General features: G+C 39.3%; 1 protein-coding gene across 3 annotated transcripts in view; it reads right to left on the reverse strand.

Moving 5' to 3' along the window:
• Nucleotides 1-27,140, reverse strand: part of LOC126191347 (lipid storage droplets surface-binding protein 1) — a 188,067-nt gene that overhangs the window by 57,101 nt on the left and 103,826 nt on the right. For 2 of the 3 annotated variants that reach the window (XM_049932190.1, XM_049932207.1), the window contains 2 exons: nt 9,492-9,714; nt 6,902-7,068 (listed from right to left, as the gene is read on the reverse strand). In XM_049932190.1, the coding sequence (XP_049788147.1) occupies nt 6,902-7,068; nt 9,492-9,714 (390 nt within the window). The remainder of the gene's footprint in view (nt 1-6,901; nt 7,069-9,491; nt 9,715-27,140) is intronic. The other variant, XM_049932198.1, reaches the window with a different exon arrangement.

The raw sequence follows: 27,140 nt of genomic DNA on the forward strand, positions 1-27,140 counted from the left end.
TTGTTGGGTGGGTGGACTGTTCCTCCACAGTGATATGGTCCCTGTGATAAGGGGTTGGGATTGGGAGTGGCATAGGGATGGACTAAGATGTTGTGGAGGTCAGGTGGGTGACATAACACTGCTTTAGGAGGTGTGGGAAAGATATTAGGTAGGGCAAGGGAGTCCTTGGTCATTGTCAAAGCAGATACACCAACCCCAGGTGGCCATGCTGTACAGAAGGGAATTTTTGGTGTGGAAAGGATGATAGCTGTCGAAATGCAGGTACTGTTGGAGGCTGGTGGTCTTTAATGTGGACAGAAGTGTGGATGGAGCCATCAGAGAGGAAGGGTTCCACATCCAGGAAGGTGGCATGCTATGTTGAGGAGGACCAGGTGAAGAAGTTGGGAGATACAGTGTTGAGGTTGTGATGGAATGTAAGTATGCTATCTTGGCCCTGAGTCCAGATCATGATGATATCATCAAGGAACCTGAACGAGTCTGTGGGTTTGGTATTTCAAGAGGGTAGGCAAGTCTCCTCCAGATAGCCCATAAACTGACGCATAGGAGGGTGCCATGTGTTTGCCGATGGCTGTGCCACAGATTTGTTTGTATACATTCCCTTCAAAGGTGAAGTAGTGAGTTAGGATACAGTTTATTTGTTTGTATATCTTACCTTCAAAGGAGAAGTTGGTGTGAGTCTCTGTCAAATCCACCAACATCACCTGCATTTCAGCAGCTGTCATCCTTTCTACACTAAAGAATCCCTCCCATATAGCCCAGTCACCCAGGGTTGCCTTATCTGCAGTGACAAGGACCAGAGACTCCCTTGCCCAGTATGCTGAGGGTCTCACCAAGGCCTTCACAGACAGGCACTATCCCCCCAGTACCAGTCTGCAAACAGATCTCTTGTGGTGTTTCCCCTCAATTCGCCAATGCTCCTAGCACCACCACCAAAAACCAGCTACAAAGGAGTGTTCCCTCCATCACCCAGTATCATCCTCAACAGGAACAACTGAAATGTTAGACATCCTGCCCAAGATCCTTCCCATCCCTCCTAAACTGGTTTCCTGTTGCCCTCCTGACCTCCACAACATCCTAGTCCATCCCTATTCCACTCCCAGTCCCAACCATTCTCGCAGGGATCATATCCCTGAGGAAGACCTAGGTGCAAGGTCTGCCCAGTCCACCCTCCCACCACTTTCTATTCCAGATCTGCCACAGGCTTATCCTACCCCATCTGAGGCTGGGCCACCTGTGAAAGCAGGTATGTCATCTACCAGCTTTGCTGCAATCATTGCACAGGTTTATATATGCTGGAAACAGTGTCTGCCATAAAATATCTAGGAGTAAGTATCCAGAGTGACCTTAAGTGGAATGACCATATAAAACAAATAGTGGGAAAAGCAGATGCCAGATTTAGATTCATAGAAAGAATCTTAGGAAAATGTAACTCATCCACAAAGGAAGTTGCTAATAAGGCACTTGTTCGATCCATTCTTGAGTACTGTTCATTTACCTGGGATCCCTGTCAGATAGGACTGATAGAAAAGATAGAGGAGATCCAACAAAGAGTGTCATGTTTCATCACAGGATCATTTAGTCAGCACAAGATTGTTACACGGATGCTCAACAAACTCCATTGTCAGATGTTACAAAAGAGGTGTTGTGCATCACAGAGAGATTTTCTACTGAAATTTCAAAAGAGCACTTTCTGGGAAGAGTCACGCAACATGTTATTTCCCCCTACATATGCCTCGGATAATGACTATGAGGAGAAAATTCAAGACATTGGAGCCAATACAAAGGCTTACCAACAATCATTCTTCCCATGCACTATTCGCATGTAGAACAGGGCTGGAGGGCTGAGTTAGTAGTACAAAAAGTACCCTCTGCCACACATCATTAGGTGGCTTGTGGAGCATGATGTAGGTGTAGATGTAGATTGGTATAACTACCAATCAGTTGTCCCTCAGTATGAACGGCCGCTGCCAAACTGTGGCCAAGAGCAAAGTAGACCACCCTGTGGCACAACCTGCAGCTGAACATAACATGCTTGATTTCAGTGCCTTCTCAACTACGCTAAGTGTCTGGATCTTCCCCTCCATGACCAGCTTTTGTGAGCTGTACAGATGGGAGTTATCCTCACAACAAATTCTCCATTCTTGAAATTATCCTGGCCTCAACCTATGGTAAACTACTGCCCCAACACTCTCCACCCAACAGTTTCCACCCCTTCTGTCCTATCACCTCCAGCCTGTTCTTGTTTTCCAACCTCTTTGCATGCCACCCTCTGCCAACACAACCATTCATTCCCTGTACCTTGCCTATTTGGCTCCCCATTCCCCTGCCCCATCTCTCTGCCCCACAGCCTCCTGACACTGCTCCTGTTGGCACTCTAGTCCCCCAGCACTTTTCTTTCCTCCCCATCCACATCCTGCTATCCCTTCACCTTCCCTGCCTCCTCCAGACTGGTACTTCCATTCTAGGTGGTAGCTGCACCCTGGTCCTAGCTGCCGGAGATGATAGTGTTGTGTGTGTGTGTGTGTGTGTGTGTGTGTGTGTGTGTGTGTGTGTGTGTGTGAGTGTGAGTGTGAGTGTGAGTGTGTGTGTGTGTTTTGTTTTCTGATGAAGGTGTGGGTGAAAGCTTTATGTAAGTATCTTTTAACTTTGCCTGTCTGCAACTTAACATGTCTTCTTTACAGTAGCAATCTGTCTTTTCCTACAGTTTGAAGGTTTATTTTATTTTGATATGGATATTGTTGATCTAGTCAGCTACTGAATGTCTAGAATTTGGAATTAGTCAGCCTTTTGAACACAGAGTTATGACTATGCAATAGGTATATATTACATTATTTTGTTGATAGATGATGTGTTGATGATAGTGTGACTCTATGGTAAGATATGTTTTGAAACAGATAACAATCACTATTTTGTAATAAATTTATTAGTTGATACCTGTCTCATCACACTTTTATATTATATGCACATTTTAAACTGTGTGACTTGAGTGCTTCTGCTATTAAGAATCATAACTTGAGACTTCAGACCACTAAAATGGCACCATCAGGGACACAGCACATTTTTATTTCAAAATAACAGCCTCAGAAGATAGTGCTTTCCCTTACCCATTTTTTAAGGTTCTTACAAAATTTTCTGTAGTGCTCGTCTTTTACGTTCATCAGGTCATCTTAGTGATGCATATAACTCTATTTTCCCCCTACAGCCAAGTTCTGATCTCTTTGATATGTCAGGGTTTAATTTTGATAACTTGAGTGTTGTTTCTCACTGCAGAGAAATGAACCTATTAGTTATCAGGGTAAATTTATTATTTACATTTCTTTCCAGATACTCAGAGCTCCAGTCAGTAAATGCAATTATTGAAGGATTTTAATTTATTATTGCTAGTACTAATTAATGTGAAAGACATAAAGGACATTTTTGACAGCTTAAAATTATTCAATTATTGACTCATGGTCTGAAAGCCTTTTCAGAATTTGTCTTATGGGTATACTTTGGTTCCTACAATTGTTCAGGAAAAAAATTGCCAGTAAGCTTACAGAATTTTCTGTTATTCTATTGGGGAAACTGACTATTGGTGTAGCTTAGAGAGAAAATCTTAACAGTTCTATTGTTGTGTAAATGTCATAATGCATATCATCTTAGTTAAAGCAAAGATTTTAAGGAAACGTCATTGGAAACTCAACTTAATTGTTAAAACACAAAATAGTCTTTGGGACGCAGAATTCATAACCATGATGGTCTTTGGATGTGTGTTGAGCTAACAGTTTAAATTGTGGATTATATCCTCTGATGTAACAGGTTCCTCAAAAAATTGACGAACACAATTAGAAGCCATGAGGAGCTTGCTCAGTGTGTCTGGTTTCTTGTTTGGAAAACTGCATGTATTAGAGTATTATGATAACAGCATAACTGAGTTATATTGATTGTGATGCTCAAGGGCTTTAAATTTATATTGTATGTGGACATATCCAAGCCACACTTTACAGCTCATCATAGGCATACAGAGACATAACATGAAAGACAGAAGTTCAAGATTTGTTAGGGCTGATATTTACTTTATTGAAGTGTGAAGTATACTGAAGTGTATTACAGTAATATGCTGCCTCCAGCAGCAAAGTAATGGATCAAAAGTTGCAAAAAAACATGAATAGGGAACATTCCACACTATAATTTCTCACATGTTTCAGTGGAAGAGAAAAAAATGACTAGGTATTTGAAATTTCATGGAAGGCCATGGATTTAAGTTGAATACAGCTTCAAGATTGCCATTATTTCCCTGTTGTGTGTGTGATCACTTAATGGCCAATGAAGAAATCTGGAAAAATTAAACCTTCTTTCCAGAGATCACAAAATATACCACCATTATTATGCCATATCTAATGAATTCCCAGACTAGAGAAATTTAATTTTCAGTTAGGAGCTAGCATTTCAAATATCATAAACTGGACTTCTAGATTTATATAGGCGTTGTAGAATCTAAATTTGTCTTTAGATTAGATTAGATACAGTTATTGTTCCATAGACCCAAAAATGAGATGATTCTCATGGGTGTGGAACATGTCAGAAAGTATAATATAGAAACATAAAACATTTGAATATAATACTGAATATAATACCCTGATCATTTGTCAGGAGATTGTTGAAATAGATGAATACAATGTGGTAAACTGGAACAGCTAATATTTACGGAATTCACATGCTGTCAGAATGAAACATTGTTATGCGCTATTAATAAATTTATTATACACAAAATACCTAATCTTGACTGTTGTGACCAAGTGCTCTCAAAACTTAAATCTAACAGACATTTTTATTTAAGCTGGCTTAACAGCCTCTGCTAAGATATTCATCTGTAGAGTAGAAGAAGTTGTCTATCAAAAAGTCTTTCAAACTCTGTTTAAACTAACTGTTTAATGGTTGCTGGCAATTTATTGAAAATGTGTGTCCCTGAATACTGGACCCCTTTTTGTACCAAGGTAAGTGATTTTATGTCTTTATGTAGATTGTTCTTATTCCTAGTATTGATACTATGTATTGAGCTATTGGTTGGAAATAGAGACATATTACTTATAACAAATTTCATTAAGGAATAAATATGTCAAGAAGCAGTGGTTAGAATACAAAGTTCCTTGAACAGATTTCTATATGATGTTCTTAAATTTACACCACAAATGATTCCTATCATAAGCTTTTGCACCCTAAAAACTTTTGCTCGGTTTGATGAGTTGCCCCAGAATATGATTCCATATGGCATAATAGAATGAAAGGAAGCAAGGTATGCAAGTTTTTTCTATATTTATATCTCCTACATCTGACATCATTCTCACTGTAAATACAGAATTGTTTAGGCACTCAAGCAATTCTGTGGTATGCCCTTACCAACTGAATTTGTTATCGAATGGTAATCCCAGAAATTTAACACTGTCAACCTCTTCAATCTGCATGTCTTCATATGTTATACACATGCTGGAATAAAATCTCTTACAGGTTCTGAACTGCATGTAGTGGGCCTTCTCAAAGTTTAATGAGAGTGAATTAGCTTTAAAAATTTATTAATGTCAGTGAAAATTTGATTAGCAGCTATTTATAAATCTGTACTTGACTTGCTACTTATTGTGATGTTTGTATCATCTGCCAACAAAACAAACTTAGCATCTGGAAATGTAACAGATGAGAGGTCATTAATGTACACAAGAAAAATCACTGGACAATCTCAAACAAGGGGATGGGTATCATTTGCAGGGATTTGCATGATACATCATATTAATGGTACCCTCAATGCAGGCTAATATCTTCACATCATGGAGCATTTAATTATACTCCATGTGAATGTGTAAATAATATCCAGTAGCTGTGATCCAATTTTTTAAGAAATACCTTGTTTGAAAATGCCCATGAGATGTAACTAGCCACTTGAGTGCCCATAAAAAAACACATTTTCCCTGCGACTCTGCATTTCATTTCTTGAATTCTGAATATCATTCATTTCTGTTACCTGGTTGCATCACTATACAATCACTTTGCAATAAAATTTGAATTTGTGTGCTTGAAACAAATATTAGCCCACAGTCCATATGAGTCTTCATAAAGACTGGTAACATTAACTACAAACAAAGGTGCATCACCAGAATGATTCATAGTATTAATCTAATGGAATATGCTAAACTCAGATTCATAGAGAAACAACAACAACAAAAAATACTAAGCATTACAGTTATGATGTTAGTGTTCTATGCTTCACAATGTACCAAGAGATATATATATGCATGAATAGCTTTGTCTGATATTGCATGTCTTCTATCTCTTACACAGATATAGAGTTTTCACTTATCTGTTGCTATAAATGATATATCTGCCATAATTACCCATTATTATCAATGGGACAAATGGGAGAAACACTAAAACCTACAGCATGTAGCCTCCTTAGTAAATAATTTGAGTTGTAGAGAATGCTGTTTGGATTGTACTCATTGGCTGAAAGAGTGAGAACTGTGTCAAAATCTGTGTGTCAGTTTTTGTGGTGTTAGTCATACACATTTTATATTACAGCTAGCAAAATAGTAAAATATTTTGTACTGAACAACAATTTTGAATTCTTTCTTCACGTTTTCTCTCTTCCACCCTCACATTTTCTATCTATTCTCCCTCTAATCTCTCTTTTACTATACAATTTGTCATTTAATTGACTGATGGGAGTTAAAAAATAAAAAGAATTGAAATCATTAAGGCATTTGTTTGACTTTTAACGTCTATATAAACAACTGTATTTCCTTTAAAAAAAAAAAAACACCTGGTAATTGCTGCAGCAGAAAACTACTGTTACATTTGTAAGATGTATTTTAAATTTTATTATTTTAAATAACACAATCTGTTCATTAATTGATTTTCATCATTCACCTACCAATTCACCTAAGTACATTAAAGTTTGCAATGTGTCTTCACTTTGCTTCTTAAGGGCTCTCGCCTCTGCCAGGGTACGCTGTGTTAAGCGCCTCTGAAGTTTTTTTGTCACTCGGTCTGCTTTGTGAAGTGCCTGGACTGCTTTGCTTCCTGTAGTATTATTTGTTTCTGTAACAGTATAACCAACTCACTCTCTTGAGGTAGAAGCAATTGTTATAGCTTAAGACCAACAAAACACAAAGTATAAAATTATTTAATCCATATTTTCAAATAATTACATTCTTCTTGAACTGGTTATCTGGCTTACAGAGTATGACTCAATGTGTGATATTTTCATAGGAAAGGGCATTAGTGCTAATTATTTGCCTTCTAATAACAGCTTTCTATAATCAAATGTTACAGTTAAGCACAGGTATCATTCCTTCATCCAAATGATCACCAACTTCACTCAGTCATCTATTTGCATAAACATCAAGTGAGTATGATCATCTGGGAGATTCTAAGGCTGTTCAAGTTTAACCAGTAATCCAGCAATGACACTGAATGAGAGAAGGAAGCTTAACTTCCTATCCTCATAATTGTGACATTCTGAAATACAGAGTCATTACTTTTGTTTTAATATTTACAAGTAGAAATAATTTCTGAAACATTGGAGTAGCAAGTTTTTTTAATGCAATAAATAATGAAAATTGCTGTGCAAAATTATCCAAATGAAAGATATTGTATTTTAGAATGCAAGATATTGAAGAATTAATAAGAAGTATCTATTGTTCGTGTATCATGCAGGAACATACTTAGGATCTACAGAACCATGGGCTGGACCTGTGGTGTGATCACTATAAAGGAAATTTTCTGGTAGGTAACAAACAAAAACAAAATTTTATAGCAATTTTTGAATTAAAACTTATAATGCAGCCTTTAAGATAGAGTAATAACTGTAAAAAATATATTATACAGTTTGTCAATTAACTGACTGATGAGAGTTTAAAAAAATGAGGAGTATTGAAATCATTAAGGTATTTGCATCACTTATCAACAGCTACATAAACAACTACATTTCATTAAAAAAAAAAGAAATGTGATTTATATCCATGGAAAAACTGGCATTTCCATTCTAAAAATAACATACTCTAATTTCAGTATACCAAAATGAGTATAGCAAGTAAGCAAAGTCTATTCATATTTAATTCAAATACAATACTTTTCCAAACAACCAGCTTTGAAATGAATGTTTCAGATAATCATATTCGCTAATTTATTTGTGCCTAAATTTCACACTAATGAACCTGCTCATAACATATTTTTAACTTAGTTGCCTTAAAATATCTCTTTCTGTATTGAGGGGTGCAGAATTTCCCTAAAACACCCTCATGACAATCTCTTGCCATTTTTATGATGACTTGAATAAGTAACCAATTTTTCAGATGCTATGGGTCTTAAGACATCTTTTAAGTGTCATGCACTATCTCCTTAACAATTAAAGGTGGAAATGGTTTTCACCAGCATCAGAAGTTCAGATTCTGCATCTTGTGACAGGAATTAAAAAAAAGTTATGGGTTAAAAAAATGGTTCAAACGGCTCTGAGCACTATGGGACTTAAGTTATGAGGTCATCAGTCCCCTAGAACTTAGAACTACTTAAACCTAACTAACCTAAGGACCTCACACACACCCATGCCCGAGGCAGGATTCGAACCTGCGAGCGTAGCGGTCGTGCAGTTCCAGACTGTAGCGCTTAGAACCGCTCGGCAACATTGTCCGGCACATGTGAGCAAATATGCGGCTTCAACAGGACAGTGTAACTTTGTTTCTTAGCTCTGAAGGAGGATATTGCCCAAAGCTTAAGTACAAGTTCAGTTTTCTTCAAAAACCTGTCCACTGCCCAACATCTCAAATATAAGGTAAGTGGTTACCTTTACTCTTTCTGCTGTATGAATTATGTTCTAACACACAGGGGGAAAATTTTCCCTTTAGTGGTGGTCGGTAACAATGTTAATAACATAAAATATTTCAATTGTTAAATGACATTTTGCTGTACACCACAAGCTGCATGTAAAATATTATATCGCTAGACCAGTTCTCAGGAATACAGCCCATTGTCAGTAGTATATATTGTGCACCTCCATATCAGATTATGTTTATGTCAATTATAAAATCTTTATAACATTAAAATTTATATGGATCTCTGTGGTACACAGATCATCATGCACACATGTTATGTTCACACTTCCAGGTCTCATGAGCGCTGTATAAGACCAAGAAGTGTGGCTATTTAGCATTTGATTACCAGCATATTGCAGAGATCCTCATCAATTTTAACATAATAAAGATTTCATAACTGGCATATAAGGCATTTGTAATGTATGCACAATATGTGTCACAGACAATAATCTGCATTTGTGAATATTGGTCTAACAATTAAATATTTTACATACAGCTACTGGTGTACAGCGAGATGTATTTTAAAAATACTAACAAGCTGAAGAGCACCAAGTATATGTAAAATATTTCGTATTTTTGTAACACATAATATTTTATAACAGTTGTAAGAATTCAAAGAGTAATAAGAATGAAAATTCAGTTTTATTTTACCAATTGATTCCTCTTGTGTGCCTTCGGTGGGTGGAAGATATTGGTCAATATATTTATCTGCCAAATCAAGTGCACTGTCCAGTCTGTAGGCTGCAAAGTTTGTATATTTGCTTTCAAGAACTGTATGTGCTTGTTCTCTGCCAAATTGTTTAACTGAGTCTGCTCTCTTGAGAACAGGTTGCACAATTGTTGAGCTCACATAATCCTTGGTGCTGACAAAAATCTGTTACAAACAAATGGCACATGCAAGTTTGTATTACAAGAGTTATGAGCAAAATATAACAATAACATTTATTCATTCAACAACAAATTTATTATGTGTGATTAAGGTTATCTAATCTCTTTGTTTTTTGTTGTGTGTTAAAATTGTCAGTTCCTTAACACAATCATCAAAAGTGGAACACTGACTTATATGAACAAAGATCGGGAGGGAATACTTCACAGTGCTGATCAAGAGAAGAACCCTTGCTTTCATTTGCTGTGTATGAAGCTGTTATCAAAGTGTACTATTGCAACAACAATCATCAGCTACATTTTCTTTAATTCCTAACATCTGTTATTACACATTACACTGTACCAGTGCTATTCCAACAACTAACCATTAACTAAGTCATTTTTAATACTTTACATTAATAAAAATACCTTACTTTATAATGTAAAAATCAAATTGAAATCAATGAGACAATTAATGCATTATTAGATTTAGTTTTCAGCATCAATAATTCACAGACACTATCAATGCATAATGTATTTATAAAATGAGTGTAAGAGCGTAGTGCTACTTGGTTTGTCAAAATCACCTAAATCAACAAACAAACCAACAACAGACACATTGTGTGTGTGTGTGTGTGTGTGTGTGTGTGTGTGTGTGTGTGTCCAACTGCAAACAACTGTGAGGTGCATGGCAGAGGGTACTTCTCATTGTACCATACACCAAGGTTTCTTTCTATTCCAGTTGTGTAAGGTGTTCAGGAAGAATGATTGCACAAATGCCTATGTGTGTGTGAATGTAATTAGTCTAATATTATCTTTGTGACCCTATGGTAGCAATTCTTGGGATGTGGGTCAGCGGAGGAGGGGATGGGGGAGGTGCATGTGGGGCAGGTGGGGTGGGAAGGGGGTGTTGGGAGGGAATGTACTATGTTCCTCACTTAATACCAATTCTTTAAACTTTGTAAGTAGGCTTTAGCAGGATAACTGATGTCTAGTATATCACCAATAAGATAGAACAATTTGACGAGTTTAGGAGAAAGTAAATTATACAAGCAGTGTTCAAGAAGTAATGCAACACTTTTTTTTCTCAGCCAATTTAAGTTGAATAATTGCAGAATTTGTTGTGGATCATCATGGAATATTCCTGCTTCGGACCTAGTTTCATGAGGTTCCGATAGGTGATGGTGCTATATTTAGCATTCAAAATGGTGTCTGTAATGAAGCTGCATTCAAAGCAAAGAGCTTTCATTGAGTTTCTTGTGGCAGTAAAACAGAGCACTGTAGATATTCATAAGTGCTTGCAGAATGCCTACACAGACCTAGCAGTGAACAAGAGCATGGTGAGTCATTCATTGAGGTGTCTGTCAACATTGAAACAAGATAGTGCAAACTTGTCCGACCTCTCACATGCCAGGCAACCATACACAGTTGTAACTCCTGCAGTGTAGGAATGCACAGACACACTCATTAGAGGTGATCCACAGATCACAATCAAATACCTCACTGCACAATTGGCTATTGGTAGTGCTGACATAATCATCCACCAGTTGGGGTACTCAAAGGTGTGAGCACAATGGATTCCTCGCTGCCTAACACAAGACCATAAAGAGCACTGAAGGACCATCTATGTCATATTATTTGTGCAATATGAGGATGATCATGAAAAGTTATTTGTTGGACATCATCACAGGCAATGTAACATGGGTTCATCCCTTCAAACCAGAAACAAAATGACAATCCACGGAGTGGCACCACACCACCTCTCCTCTGAAGAAAATTTTCAAAGCCACACCAAATGTTCAAAAATGTGTGTGAAATCTTATGGGACTTAGCTGCTAAGGTCATCAGTCCCTAAGCTTACACATTACTTAACCTAAATTATCCTAAGGACAAACACACACACCCATGCCTGAGGAGGACTCTAACGTCCACCAGGATCAGCCACACAGTCCATGACTGCAGCGCCATAGACCGCTCGGCTAATCCCCCGCAAAGTTGCACCCTCAGCTGGTACAGTCATGGTGATGGTCTTCTGGAATTCTGAAGGGGATATTCTCTTTGATGTCACCCTCATAGGCACAACAATCAGCTCTGAGGTGTAACAATGAACTCCAAAATGTATTGTGTTACACTCAGGAAACTGAAGAAATGACTTCAGCATCATCACCAACACAAAAATGCAAACGCTCTTCTACCACTCCATTACAATGCAAATCCACACATAACTCCATGCACCGGAGAGGAACTCACAAAACTACATTAGGCTATTCTTCCTCGTCCATCCTACAACGCTGATCTCACACCTTCTGACTTCCATCTGTTTGTTCTAATTGAAGCATACACTCTGCAGCAAGCAGTACATGTATGATGGTGAGGTTACTGATGCAGTAAGATGTCGGCTCAAATGTCAACCAGTAGAGTGGTACCATGCAGGCACACAGACCGTCCCAGTAAGGTAGCATAAGGCCAGTGCATTGAACAGAGATTATGGTGAAAAATAAGGTTTTGTGGCCAAAAGAGTGGGAAATAATATGGTATATTGAATTCTAAATAAAACCAACCTGATTTTGGAAAAAAAAGTGGTGCCTCATATACAATGGATACACTTGAGTGCAAGACTGAAGAGACTCACAGTTTTAATAAGATAATTACAAGCTTGTGAGCATAGGAGTATATTGTAAAAAGATACACAAGGATGGTGGTGATGTAGGCATTTATGATATAAATAACATTCAGTGTGAATACAGGGCATAGCTTGCAGACAACATTGAAGTTTGTGCACCTGGGCAACAGAAGGGAAGAGCATGATGGTTAGAAGTATACACAAACAGAAGCCAAACCAAATCTCATATCTTTCCCAGCTACAGCATCTTACAGCAACTTTACAATGACACTTTTAAGAGCCAGACATTCACAAAAGCTATAGGACCTTCTCTGTGAGCTATACAGCTAAATATTTTACCAGCAACTTGATTGGACCATAACATCTTGTAGAAACATTCAAGGAAAATCTATGCTCACTAATGTGAAAAGCGCCTCAGCACCAAATGAAAATCATAGATATTGAGACCTGAAAAGGTCAAGTGGTTAGCGCATCTGCCTAGTGGGATGGAGAACCAGGTTTGAATCCTGGCCTTGGTACAATTTTTCATTTGTCATTTCAGTCTGCATATATACAACATAGTTGTTTGAGATTTGAAAAGGCTTCCGCAACCATGTAGTTTAATCTGATTAAAGCATAAATGCCTAGGTTTCAGGCAGGGTCCCCCATTCCATTCAATGCTGAGGTGATCTTCTAATACAGCTGGAGAGCCTCTGTAATGTTGTTTGAGTTTAAGGAAAATATCAGGTGGGCTGAGGTTTGAATGGGAATTTGGATTGAGGAGGAAGATGTGCTTTGGCATTCTGTACAGTTGTGCAAAGCCCCTGAATGAGGATGGTGCAGTGGTTAGCACATCTGCCTAGTCAGCAGGAGACTTGGGTTCATATCTTGGCTTTGGTACATATCTTCATTCATTGCTTCAGTCTGCACATATACATCAGATATGTTTGAGAGTAGAAAAGGTATCTGGAACTGTGTAGAGTCATTTGATAAAAAGAAACAGGTTGTCATGATATGAGATGTGAGCATACATTCTTTAAGCTATCATGTAAATTAGCTTAGGTATTCTGAACCTGTTACAGTGCTATAACCATATCCACATAAATTTGGGACCAACCAGAATCATACCTGACTGACAGTCTTGCACTGACCATGTCACAAATTTAAGCAGGGAAGAAATAATGGGAACCACTGGAAACTACCATTTGGATTCTACAGCTCTTTCCATAGAGATTAATGTAAACCATAAAATAGATCCACATAGTGACCTTCTCACTTATAGAAGGAAAATTGACCATTATAATCATAAGAAGGACCTCACACACAGAGAAAGGCAGCATCTACCCAAATACGATGACACAAATGAAAAGTGGGCCCATTTTTATGAAGTAATAAACCATGTGATCTATGGGATGGTCTAGATGTAGTTTCCTTGGCTACCACAGACTAAATTCTGAATAAAATTCATTAACACTGATGGCACAAGACTTCAGGTATAATGAGTCACCAAAGTTCTGTTAATGGCCTTGTCAGAGAGGGTAGAGGAGTGGTCAAGAGTTTCACGGCAATCTCCTGCTCTTGGAATGGGAAACTGTGGTTAAAAGGTGGAAGAATCAACAATGATCAACAACATGACAACACAGAAGGGCACACAATATGTAGCCACAGGGAATATGGACTGTAACAGAAAATGTATTATGTTGAGTTCTCCATTGGCAAAAGATTATGGATTAGTCACCCATCTGGCTCTCAAGGAGGGGACTTGCAAGTGGCAGCTAACCATGAGAATGAGGCTGAATAACTAATGAAAGAATAACATACTATGAGCCAGAGTGTGGAATATCAGAAGCATGAATGTAATAGAAAAGGTAGAAAATCACAAAATGGAAATGTAATGGCTAAGTATAGATATAGTAGGGGCCAGTGAAGTAAGATGGAATAAAGATTTAGCCCTTTCTGGGCAGACAATTAAAGGATAATATCAGCAGCAGCAGAAAATGGCGAAATGGGAATAGGGTTCAGTATGGTAGGAAAGTAGGGTAGAAAGTTTGTTTCTGTGAACAGTTCAGTGAGGGTTGTTCTCATCAGAATTGACAGCAAACTAGTGCCACCAACAAAAGTTCAACTATACATGCCAATGTCATAAGCAGAAGATGAAGAGATAGAGAAGGTATATGAGTACACGAAAACTGGTCTCTACAATCAAATAGAAATATTCAACATTATAGACAACCAAACCAGGGCATTCAGAATCACTTGGTGTAAAGTTCTTGGTTCACCATCAAGTGCTCAGACTGGGCACTCCTTAGGAATGTGATTCACGGTCAGCAGACGGACAGGAACCCTACTTCTTCAAAGTGTAACCACATCTCCCTTGAGCCATCCTAATGCAGGTCAGCTTCAACAGGTTTGGTGTGGGGATTGGAATCCCTCAACCTTCTTTACTTGATCTTAAACCAGATGAGCTTTCTTGGGTAGATTTTTGTTCCAGTATAGATGTCACTAGGAAGTCATGTTGAAATAACTGATACTTTATGAATCAAGGAAGAAGCCTCCAGAAAGACTGTGGTGGCTGCAATCTTGTAATTTCTGAGCAATGGTTTAATACTGCCTAATTCTTCCATGAAAGTGTTGCTACACAGTGACAAGTAAGCAAGAGACAAGAGAACTTATCTATGAACAGTCCTTCTCAGGACTAACCAAGCATGGAACATTTATCAATATCCATTGGTAACTATTTAAGGATAATCTAAAAATCATTGGGGATTGGGATGTGGCAGCAGGGGAAGGTACAAAGAAAGAGCTACAGGAGAATATGGGCTTGGTAGTAAGAATGAGAGAGGAGAAAAGACTAATGGAGTTTGCAATAAATTTCAGCTATCAGTAGTGAATACACTGCTTAAAAATTGCAAGGACAGAAGATATACTTGGAAAAGGCCTGGAGATGTGTTAAGATTCCAGGTGGATTGCACCATTGTAAGACAGATATTCCAAAAGCAGGTATTGGATTGTAAGGTATATCTAAGATCAGATATGGACTTGGATCAAATTTTAATAATGATGAAGAGTAGGGTGGAGCATAAGAAGAAGAATCTAAGTGCAAAGATGTGGTACACTGAAATAATGATGAATGATGAGGTGTGTTTAATGCTGTGAAGTAATGTGATAATGAATACCACAGTAGGCAGCTCAGATGAAGATCACTGGAAAGAGTGATCACAGCATTTACATAGATAAAAATAGACACAAGGAATATAAATTAAAATAATATTGGGTAACAGAAGAAATATTTCAATTGATTGAGAAAAGAATGAAAACCAAAAAAAAATGTTCAGTGAATTTCAGAAATGTAAATCACTTAGGAATGAAATAAGTGGAAAGTGCAGGGAAGAAAATATGTGATGGTACCAGGAAAAATGCAAGGAAACTGAAAAATAAATGGTCATCAAAATGATTGAATCAGCACATAGAAGAGTCAGAACAACCTTCAGTGAAATTAAAAGCAAGAATGTAAACATTAAGAGGGCAATGGGAATTCCACTGTTAAGTCCATAGGAGTGTGCAGATAGATTGAACACTGCAGCCCAATGTACAGGTATGTCCTGAGAGGTGCAGGAAACATGTCCTTCTCAAGGATTATTGGTATCTCATCAGGACATGGGAAAGAATATGACAGCACAAAATGTAAATAAAACTAATCAGTTCTCACCCTGGTCACCTGCACATTTTAAGCCTAAATATTCAGTGCCTTAGAAATAAATCACTAGAATGTGAGATAGCAATGAATGGTGCAAACATTGACTGCATGTTCATCATGGAGCATTGATGCAAATGTTTTGAACTACATATCTTTAATATTCATCCACATAAGTTGGCAAGGCAGTATTGTAGAAAAATATGCCAAAAACAGAGGTGTATGTATCTTTACTAAATCAAGTATCAGGTACAAAAGAAGGTGTGAAGCTGAATCATCAAGTGTGGAAAATCATTTTGAAGCAGCAGCTATACAGTTGTATTAAATACAGCGAGAAATCATAGTCATAGCAATATACAGACCACCTACGGGGGATACAGACATACTCATTAATCAATTAGAAACACTGCTTAATATTCTTTATACTGAAAGAGCCACTATAGTTCTCTGTGAGAATTTCAGCATAAATCTTATGAAGGAAAGTAGGCTAAAAAATCAATTCCTAAATCTATTACGTAGTTTCAATCTGTTTCCACACATACATGAACCCACAAGAATAACATATAATACAAACAGTCTTATAGATAATACATTTTCATTTGTATAATCCACAGAAGTAGAAGTAATAAATACTGATTTGGGATTATCAGACCATAATGCTCTTGTCCTCAAAATTCCTTCAATGACACTGCAAGAAAAAAAGTGTAATTAACATATAAAAACATTTTCCACTGAAAACTGTGTTGTTGTTGTTGTTGTTGTCTTCAGTCCTGAGACTGGTTTGATGCAGCTCTCCATGCTACTCTATCCTGTGCAAGCTTCTTCATCTCCCAGCACTTACTACAACATACATCCTTCTGAATCTGCTTAGTGTATTCATCTCTTTGTTTCCCTCTACGATTTTTACCCTCCACGCTGCTCTCCAATGCTGAATTTATGATCCCTTGATGCCTCAGAACATGTCCTACCAACTGATCCCTCCTCCTTGTCAAGTTGTGCAACAAAATCCTCTTCTCCCCAATTCTATTCAATACCTCCTCCTCATTAGTTATGTGATCTACCCATCTAATTTTCAGCATTCTTCTGTAGCACCACATTTCGAAAGCTTCTATTCTCTTCTTGTCTTAACTATTAATCATCCACGTTTCACTTCCATACATGGCTACACTCCATAAGAATACTTTCAGAAACGACTCCCTGACACTTAAATCTATACTCGATGTTAACAAATTTCTCTTCTTCACAATCACATTCCTTGCCATTGCCAGTCTACAATTTATATCCTCTCCACTTCGACCATCGTCAGTTATTTTGCTCCCCAAATAGCAAAACTCCTTTACTACTTTAAGTGTCTCATTTCCTAATCTAATTCCCTCCGCATCACCCAACTTAATTCGACTACATTCCATTATCCTCGTTTTGCTTTTGTTGATGTTCATCTTATATTCTCCTTTCAAGAAAATGCCCATTCCGCTCAACAGCTCTTCCAAGTCCTTTGCTGCCTCTGACAGAATTACAATGTCATCGGTGAACCTCAACATTTTTATTTCTTCTCCATGGACTTTAATACCTACTCCGAATTTTTCTTTTGCTTCCTTTACTGCTTGCTCAATATACAGATTGAATAACATCGGGGACAGGCTACAACCCCGTCTCACTCCCTTCCCAACCGCTGCTTCCCTTTCATGCCCCTCAACTCTTATAACTGCCATCTGGTTTCTGTACAAATTGTAAATAGCTTTTTTCTCCCTGTATTTTAGCCCTGCCACCTTTAGAATTTGAAAGAGAGTATTCCAGTCAACATTGTCAAAAGCTTTCTCTAAGTCCACAAATCCCAGAAATGTAGGTTTGCCTTTCCTTAATCTAGCTTGTAAGATAAGTCGTAGGATCAGTATTGCCTCACATGTTCCAACATTTCTGTGGAATCCAAACTGATCTTCGCCGAGGTTGGCTTCTACCAGTTTTTCCATTCGTCTGTAAAGAATTCGCGTTAGTATTTTGCAGCTGTGACTTATTAAACTGATAGGTTGGTAATTTTCACATCTGTCAACACCTGCTTTCTTTGAGATTGGAATTATTATATTCTTCTTGAAGTCTGAGGGTATTTTGCCTGTCTCATACATCTTGCTCACCAGATGTCAGAGTTTTGTCACGACTGGCTCTCCCAAGGCCGTCAGTAATTCTAATGGAATGTTGTCTACTCCCGGGGCCTTGTTTCGACTCAGGTCTTTCAGTGCTCTGTCAAACTCTTCACACAGTATCATATCTCCCATTTCATCTTCATCTACATCCTCTTCCATTTCCATAGTATTGCCCTCAAGTACATCGCCCTTGTATAGACCCTCTATATACTCCTTCCACCTTTCTGCTTTCTCTTCTTTGCTTAGAACTGGGTTTCCATCTGAGCTCTTGATATTCATACAAGTGGTTCTCTTATCTCCAAAGGTCTCTTTAATTTTCCTGTAGGCAGTATCTATCTTACCCCTAGTGAGATAAGCCTCTACATCCTTACATTTGTCCTCTAGCCATCCCTGCTTAGCCATTTTACACTTCATGTTGATCTCATTTTTGAGACTTTTGTATTCCTTTTTGCCTGCTTCATTTACGGCATTTTTATATTTTCTCCTTTCATCAATTAAATTCAATATTTCTTCTGTCACCCAAGGATTTCTACTAGCCCTCGTCTTTTTACCTACTTGATCCTTTGCTGCCTTCACTACTTCATCCCTCAGAGCTACCCATTCTTCTTCTACCATATTTCTTTCCCCAATTCCTGTCAATTGTTCCCTTATGCTCTCCCTGAAACTCTGTACAACCTCTGCTTCTTTCAGTTTATCCAGGTCCCATCTCCTTAAATTCCCACCTTTTTGCAGCTTCTGCAGTTTTAATCTACAGTTCATAACCAATAGATCGTGATCAGAGTCCACATCTGCCCATGGAAATGTCTTACAGTTTAAAACCTGGTTCCCAAATCTCTGTCTTACCATTATATAATCTATCTGATACCTTCTAGTATCTCCAGGCTTCTTCCATGTATACAACCTTCTTTTATAATTCTTGAACCAAGTGTTAGCTATGATTAAGTTATGCTCTGTGCAAAATTCTACCAGGCGGCTTCCTCTTTCATTTCTCTCCCCCAATACATATTCACCCACTATGTTTTCTTCTCTCCCTTTTCCCACTCTCGAATTCCAGTCACCCATGACTATTAAATTTTCTTCTCCCTTCACTACATGAATAATTTATTTTATCTCATTATACATGTCATCAGTTTCTTCATTATCTGCAGAGCTAGTTGGCATATAAACTTGTACTGCTGTAGTAGGCATGGGCTTCATGTCTATCTTGGCCACAATAATGTGTTCACTATGCTGTTGGAAGTAGCTTACCCGCACTCCTATTTTTTTATTCATTATTAAACCTACTCCTGCATTACCCCTATTTGATTTTGTATTTATAACCCTGTATTCACCTGACCAATAGTCTTGTTCCTCCTGCCACCGAACTTCACTAATTCCCACTATATTACATTCAATCTATCAAATTTTCTAACCTACCTGCTCGATTAAGGGATCTGACATTCCACGCTCCAAAACGTAGAACGCCAGTTTTCTTTCTCCTGATAACAACGTCCTCCTGAGTAGTCCCCACCCGGAGTTCCAAATGGGGGACTATTTTACCTCTGGAATGTTTTACCCAAGAGGACGCCATCATCATTTAACCGTACAGTAAAGCTGCATGCCCTTGGGAAAAATTATGGCTGTAGTTTCCCCTTGCTTTCAGCCATTCGCAGTACCAGCACAGCAAGGCCGTTTTGGTTAGTGTTGCAAGGCCAAATCAGTCAATCATCCAGACTGTTGCCCCTGCAACTACTGAAAAGGCTGCTGCCCCTCTTCAGGAACCACACGTTTGTCTGGCCTCTCAACAGATACCCCTCTGTTGTGGTTGCACCTACGGTACGGCCATCTGTATCACTGAGGCACGCAAGCCTCCCACCAACGGCAAGGTCTATGGTTCATGGGGGTAGGGAAAACTGTGTAGAATTCACAAATATCCTAACTAGTGAGTCCTGGGCAGAAGTGCTGTCCCTAACAAATACGAATGACGCAGATAACACTTTTTCTTCAATTTTAATGGGATATTTCGAAATTTGCTTTCCAAAGAAGCTGTCAAGATTCACATCAGTTCACAATACAAAGCCAAGTTCTTGGATCACAGCGGGCATCAAAACTTCTTGTGGAACTCTAAAGAGACTAAATTCAGAATTAAAGACATCTGCAGATCCACAGTTCGTAGAATATGTTAAGAATTACAAGAGGGTATGTCGAAAAGTAATTGCCGAGACAAAATTTATGAGTAATGACATCTTAATAAGATAGTCTGATACCAAATCAAAAGCCTTATTTGGTTATTGTGAAGACTTAAACAGGAAAGAGATGTGAAGACCAGGATACCATTCTCAAAAACACAGAAAATGTCAATATTAAAAAACAAGATTTGCCAAGTTGCATCAACAATTACTTCATAAATGAACAACTTATTAAGCTTGAAATTTACAAGCCAAAAAAACCTGAATTGCCAAAGCTCCTTGTAGCATGAGGAGAGATCCAACAGATGAACATGAAGTGTTCAAAGTAATTATGAGCTTGAAACCTAAAATGTCAGCAGAAGTAGATGAGGTGCCTGTTTATATCATAACAACGACAGCTGCACAAATTGCAAGGCTCTTGGGATACATAGCCAACTTACCATTTAGTGAAGGAGTGTTTTGGCGGCAACACAACCACCTAACCTTTATGCACATCATTATCTACCTACACAAGTTCACCACAGGATCAACATAGCCCAGCTCTAACCAACCCTTTTTTGCCTTTTTTCACACCAGATCTCCATTTGCTTTCTAGTTTTACCTTTATCTCTCCCCATATATTTTTATATTTATTTTCTTTTTCATTTCAGCCTCGTGTTCCACTTTCCACCTTCTAGTACCATGTCACCCTCACAACACCTCCACAACGACCCCATTAAGTTTTATTTACATTCCCTCCGCAAACATGCCTTCGCCCTAGCCAGATTACACTCCCATATTTTATTTTCTCAGGCTTGTCTGACATTTGGCATCACCCCCAAAAGCCTCACACTTAAAGTTCCCATCTCTGGCTCTCTTTCCATCAGTCCCTATACCAGTTCCAAACCGAACAATCCATTGCCCTCACCCACCTAATCCTTCACCTACACATCCACTCAGCCAATCAACACACCCATCAACTCCTATCCTTAATAAAAGCCCTCAATCTTTCCTCTCCCACATCCACACCGGTTGTTCAGAGCATCCTCCTACAGGCCAACCGCAAATTAGAACAGCATGCCACCCTCCACCTTAAAAAACTATCCAATCTCCTGGTTTCCCACCTCTGGAAAGGCAACTCACTCACCCTTCACAACCTTTCCAGCAAACCTCAACCTCCTCTCATTGCACACAAACCCAGTCTCTCCCATCTACTCAATCTCCCACTTCCAGCTCCACTCCCTCCAAAACCTCAAAAGTCCAATCAACACAATCTGGAACACCCCAATTCAGTAGTTAACCTTTCCTCCAAACCTCTCTCCCAATCCGAAACCTCTGTCCTATCCAAAGGCCTCACTTTCAGCCCCACTCCCAGATTTAACCAAACAGCCCTCGTCAAAGATTTACTGTCCTACACCCGTACTCTCTGCTGGAAATATCACTTTGCCACGAAGAAAAATGATCCTAATCCTACTCCTAATGATCCAACTCCCCAAGACACTATCCAAATTGAACCATGCCTGGAACAGTTCCGTCCTCCGTCACAGCGGGACCCACCTCCTCTTCCTCAAAATCACCCTCTCCTAACCTTCCAGGAATTTCTGACTTCCAGCCTTGCCTCTCAATCCTTCTTAAAAAACCTTAATCCTACTCCCAACATCACCACTGCTGAAGCCCAGGCTATCCGTGATCTGAAGGCTGACCAATCGATCGTCATTCTTCCGGCGGACAAGGGTTCCACGACTGTGGTACTTGATCATCGGGAGTATGTGGCTGAGGGACTGCATCAGCTTTCAGACAACACTACTTACAAAGTTTGCCAAGGTAATCCCATTCCTGATGTCCAGGCAGAGCTTCAAGGAATCCTCAGAACCTTAGGCCCCCTACAAAACCTTTCACCTGACTCCATCAACCTCCTGACACCACCAACACCCCGCACCCCTACCTTCTACCTTCTTCCCAAAATTCACAAACCCAATCATCCCGGACATCCCATTGTAGCTGGTTACCAAGCCCCCACAGAACACATCTCTGCCTACGTAGATCAACACCTTCAACCCATTACATGCAGTCTCCCATCCTTCATCAAAGACACCAACCACTTTCTCGAACGTCTGGAATCCCTACCCAGTCTGTTACCCCCGGAAACCATCCTTGTAACCATTGATGCCACTTCCTTATACACAAATATTCCGCATGTCCAGGGCCTCGCTGCGATGGAGCACTTCCTTTCACGCTGATCACCTGCCGCCCTACCTAAAACCTCTTTCCTCATTACCTTAGCCAGCTTCATCCTGACCCACAACTTCTTCACTTTTGAAGGCCAGACATACCAACAATTAAAGGAAACAGCCATGGGTACCAGGATGGCCCCCTCGTACGCCAACCTATTCATGGGTCGCTTAGAGGAAGCCTTCTTGGTTACCCAGGCCTGCCAACCCAAAGTTTGGTACAGATTTATTGATGACATTTTCATGATCTGGACTCACAGTGAAGAAGAACTCCAGAATTTCCTCTCCAACCTCAACTCCTTTGGTTCCATCAGATTCACCTGGTCCTACTCTAAATCCCATGCCACTTTCCTTGACGTTGACCTCCACCTGTCCAATGGCCAGCTTCACACGTCCGTCCACATCAAACCCACCAACAAGCAACAGTACCTCCATTATGACAGCTGCCACCCATTCCACATCAAACGGTCCCTTCCCTACAGCCTAGGTCTTCGTGGCAAACGAATCTGCTCCAGTCCAGAATCCTTGAACCATTACACCAACAACCTGAAAACAGCTTTCGCATCCCGTAACTACCCTCCCGACCTGGTACAGAAGCAAATAACCAGAGCCACTTCCTCATCTCCTCAAACCCGGAACCTTCCACAGAAGAACCCCAAAAGTGCCCCACTTGTGACAGGATACTTTCCGGTACTGGATCAGATTCTGAATGTGGCTCTCCAGCAGGGATACGACTTCCTCAAATCCTGCCCTGAAATGAGATCCATCCTTCATGAAATCCTCCCCACTCCACCTAGAGTGTCTTTCCGCCGTCCACCTAACCTTCGTAACCTCTTAGTTCATCCCTATGAAATCCCCAAACCACCTTCCCTACCCTCTGGCTCCTACCCCTGTAACCGCCCCCGGTGTAAAACCTGTCCCATGCACCCTCCCACCACCACCTATTCCAGTCCTGTAACCCGGAAGGTGTACACGATCAAAGGCAGAGCCACGTGTAAAAGCACCCACGTGATTTACCAACTGACCTGCCACACTGTGAAGCGTTCTATGTGGGAATGACCAGCAACAAACTGTCCATTCGCATGAATGGACACAGGCAGACAGTGTTTGTTGGTAATGAGGATCACCCTGTGGCTAAACATGCCTTGGTGCACGGCCAGCACATCTTGGCACAGTGTTACACCGTCCGGGTTATCTGGATATTTCCCACTAACACCAACCTGTCAGAACTCCGGAGATGGGAACTTGCCCTTCAGTATATCCTCTCTTCTCATTATCCGCCAGGCCTCAATCTCCGCTAATTTCTAATTTCAATTTGCCGCCGCTCATACCTCACCTGTCTTTCAACATCATCTGTGACTCTGTACTTCCGCCCTGACTGACATCTCTGAACAAACTCTTTGCCTTTACAAATGTCTGCCTGTGTCTGTGTATATGCGGATGGATATGTGTGTGTGTGCGAGTGTCTACCTGTCCTTTTTTCCCCCTAAGGTAAGTCTTTCCGCTCCCGGGTTTGGAATGACTCCTTACCCTCTCCCTTAAAACCCAAATCCTTTTGTCTTTCCCTCTCCTTCCCTCTTTCCTGACGAGGCAACCGTTGGTTGCGAAAGCTAGAATTTTGTGTGTATGTTTGTGTGTCTATCGACCTGCCAGCGCTTTTGTTTGGTAAGTCTCATCATCTTTCTTTTTATATATATATATATATATATATATATATATATATATACACACACAAATGTGTTTTATATGTTAGGGCCCACCTTGCATATTTTCAGACAAATGCCACCTTGCATAACTACAATCTCGAAATAGCACAGCATTCCATACTCAGTGAACAAGAAGAACACACACACAAAGGCATGTGAGCCATATTAGTACAAAACTCTACAACATATTGCCCGCTAACATCAAGAAGTTAGAAGATGAAAATAGATTTAAAGTAGAATTTAAAGAATTTGTATTTAAACAATGTTTTTAGTAAATGACTATTTAGGCCAATAAATAATTCTGATAATGTTTATATTAAGGCAAAACTGAAAACACTATCATTCATTCCCTAAAGTTTCTGTTAATTTTGTATATCTGATGGACAGCTGCTGAGTGTGGTAAAATCTTTACTGAATTATTGTAGTGAATATAAGGGCTTGCTGTTTAGGGAAGACAAAAGTAAAGCCTTGGGGCAAACAGACCATGCCATTGAAATACTGTTAGTGTACATATATAAAAAGTTACGTTAGTCTGTCTTGTATGACCAAGTATTATTCTTTGTACTTTCTTGTACAATTTTGTATGTATTATTCTTTGTACTACTTAATGTAAAATTTTGTATGTTCCTTTTGCACAAATTGTTTCCCATTAAGTTACATATACTTTTGGACAACATCTATACAATATTTATCGTCTACGGATGGATAAATAAATAAATAAAATAAAAATAAATAAAAAGTACATGGGTCTCTACAAGGGGAGGATCTGTCTGACGACATGTCTGAGGAAGAATTGGAAGTCTGTATGGAAGACAGTGCATCCACTATTAGTCAGAGTTTAACAGAACTTTGGAAGACTTGCAATCAAATAAGGCAGAAGGGATAGATAACATTCCTGTGAAATTTCTGAGATCATTGGAGGAAGTGGCAAATAAGTGACTTTTCAAGTTGGTGTGTAGAATCTATGAGTCTGGAAACATACCATCAGACTTCTGGAAAAATATCATCCACACAATCCCAAAGATAGCAAGGCCAGATAAGTACAAGAACTATCACATAAACACCTTAATGCCTCATGCATCCAAGTCGCTGATAAACAGAAGAGTGGAAAAGAAAAAATGAGAGTGTATTAAATGATGATTGGGTTGGCTTTCAGAAAGATAGGGGCACTGTAGGAAAAACAGAAAAGAGGAGAATCAAAGCATATGAGATGTAGTGCTACAGAGGGATGTTGACATTTAGATGGACTAATAGGACAAGGGATGAGGAAGTTCTCCAGAGATTTGGTGAAGAAAGGATCTTATGGGAAACACTGACAAGAAGAAGGTACAAGCTAAGAGGACATATTATGACATCAGGAAACAACTTTGATAGTACTAGAAGGAGCTGCAGAGGGTAAAACCTATGGAGGAAGACACAGAATGGAATACATCCAACAAATAATTGAGGACACAGGGTCCAAGTGCTACTCTGAGATGAAGAGATTGACACAAGAGAGGGAACTGTGGTGGGGGCCATATCAAACCAGTCAGAAGACAGATGACCCAAAAAAATAAAAATAAAAATAAAAATAAAATATCTGGCCATGTCCAGTGGTAAAAAAAGGTAAGAAAATCAGATTCAAAGAATCTAAAAATTCCTTCGGAAATGCACAAATCAAAGTAAATTATGAAAGATGTATATGAACTGTTCAGTGACACCAAATTTCTGGTACTTCATAACAAAGTACAAAAGCAGCAAAAAAACATTCAGAGAATCCTTGAAGATATTGAAAGCAAACTGTTATGCTCAACAGATAAGCAAATCTGGTAATATTAGTAAAATAGCCTCTAATACAAATAGTAAACAAAGAATGTAAAAACAGAGTGTATTCACGTTACAGTAATATAGCATTAGCTGAAAAAAATCAGCAACCTGCTGTAAATAAGAAATTTTATTTCTTTACCAGTTTCAGCCTCCCCGCATGAACCATGGACCTTGCCGTTGGTGGTGAGGCTTGCGTGCCTCAGCGATACAGATAGCCGTACCATAGGTGCAACCACAACGGAGGGGTATCTGTTGAGAGGCCAGACAAACGTGTGGTTCCTGAAGAGGGGCAGCAGCCTTTGCAGTAGTTGCAAGGGCAACAGTCTGGATGATTGACTGATCTGGCCTTGTAACAATAACCAAAACAGCCTTGTTGTGCTGGTACTGTGAACGGCTGAAAGCAAGGGGAAACTATGGCCGTAATTTTTCCCGAGGTCATGCAGCTTTACTGTATGGTTAAATGATGATGGCGTCCTCTTGGGTAAAACATTCCAGAGGTAAAATAGTCCCCCATTTGGAACTCCGGGCGGGGACTACTCAGGAGGACGTTGTTATCAGGAGAAAGAAAACTGGCGTTCTACGTTTTGGAGCGTGGAATGTCAGATCCCTTAATCGAGCAGGTAGGTTAGAAAATTTAAAAAGGGAAATGGATAGGTTGAATGTAATATAGTGGGAATTAGTGAAGTTCGGTGGCAGGAGGAACAACACTATTGGTCAGGTGAATACAGGGTTATAAATACAAAATCAAATAGGGGTAATGCAGGAGTAGGTTTAATAATGAATAAAAAAAATAGGAGTGCGGGTAAGCTACTACCAACAGCATAGTGAACACATTATTGTGGCCAAGATAGACATGAAGCCCATGCCTACTACAGTAGTACAAGTTTATATGCCAACTAGCTCTGCAGATGACGAAGAAATTGAAGAAATGTATGATGAGATAAAAGAAATTATTCAGATAGTGAAGGGTGACGAAAATTTAGTAGTCATGGGTGACTGGAATTCGAGAGTAGGAAAAGCGAGAGAAGGAAACATAGTGGGTGAATAAGGATTGGGAGAGAGAAATGAAAGAGGAAGCTGTCTGGTAGAATTTTGCCCAGAGCATAACT

Source organism: Schistocerca cancellata, chromosome 1 (assembly GCF_023864275.1).
Source record: "Schistocerca cancellata isolate TAMUIC-IGC-003103 chromosome 1, iqSchCanc2.1, whole genome shotgun sequence".
In the NCBI taxonomy this organism is placed as follows: Eukaryota; Metazoa; Arthropoda; class Insecta; order Orthoptera; family Acrididae; genus Schistocerca; species Schistocerca cancellata.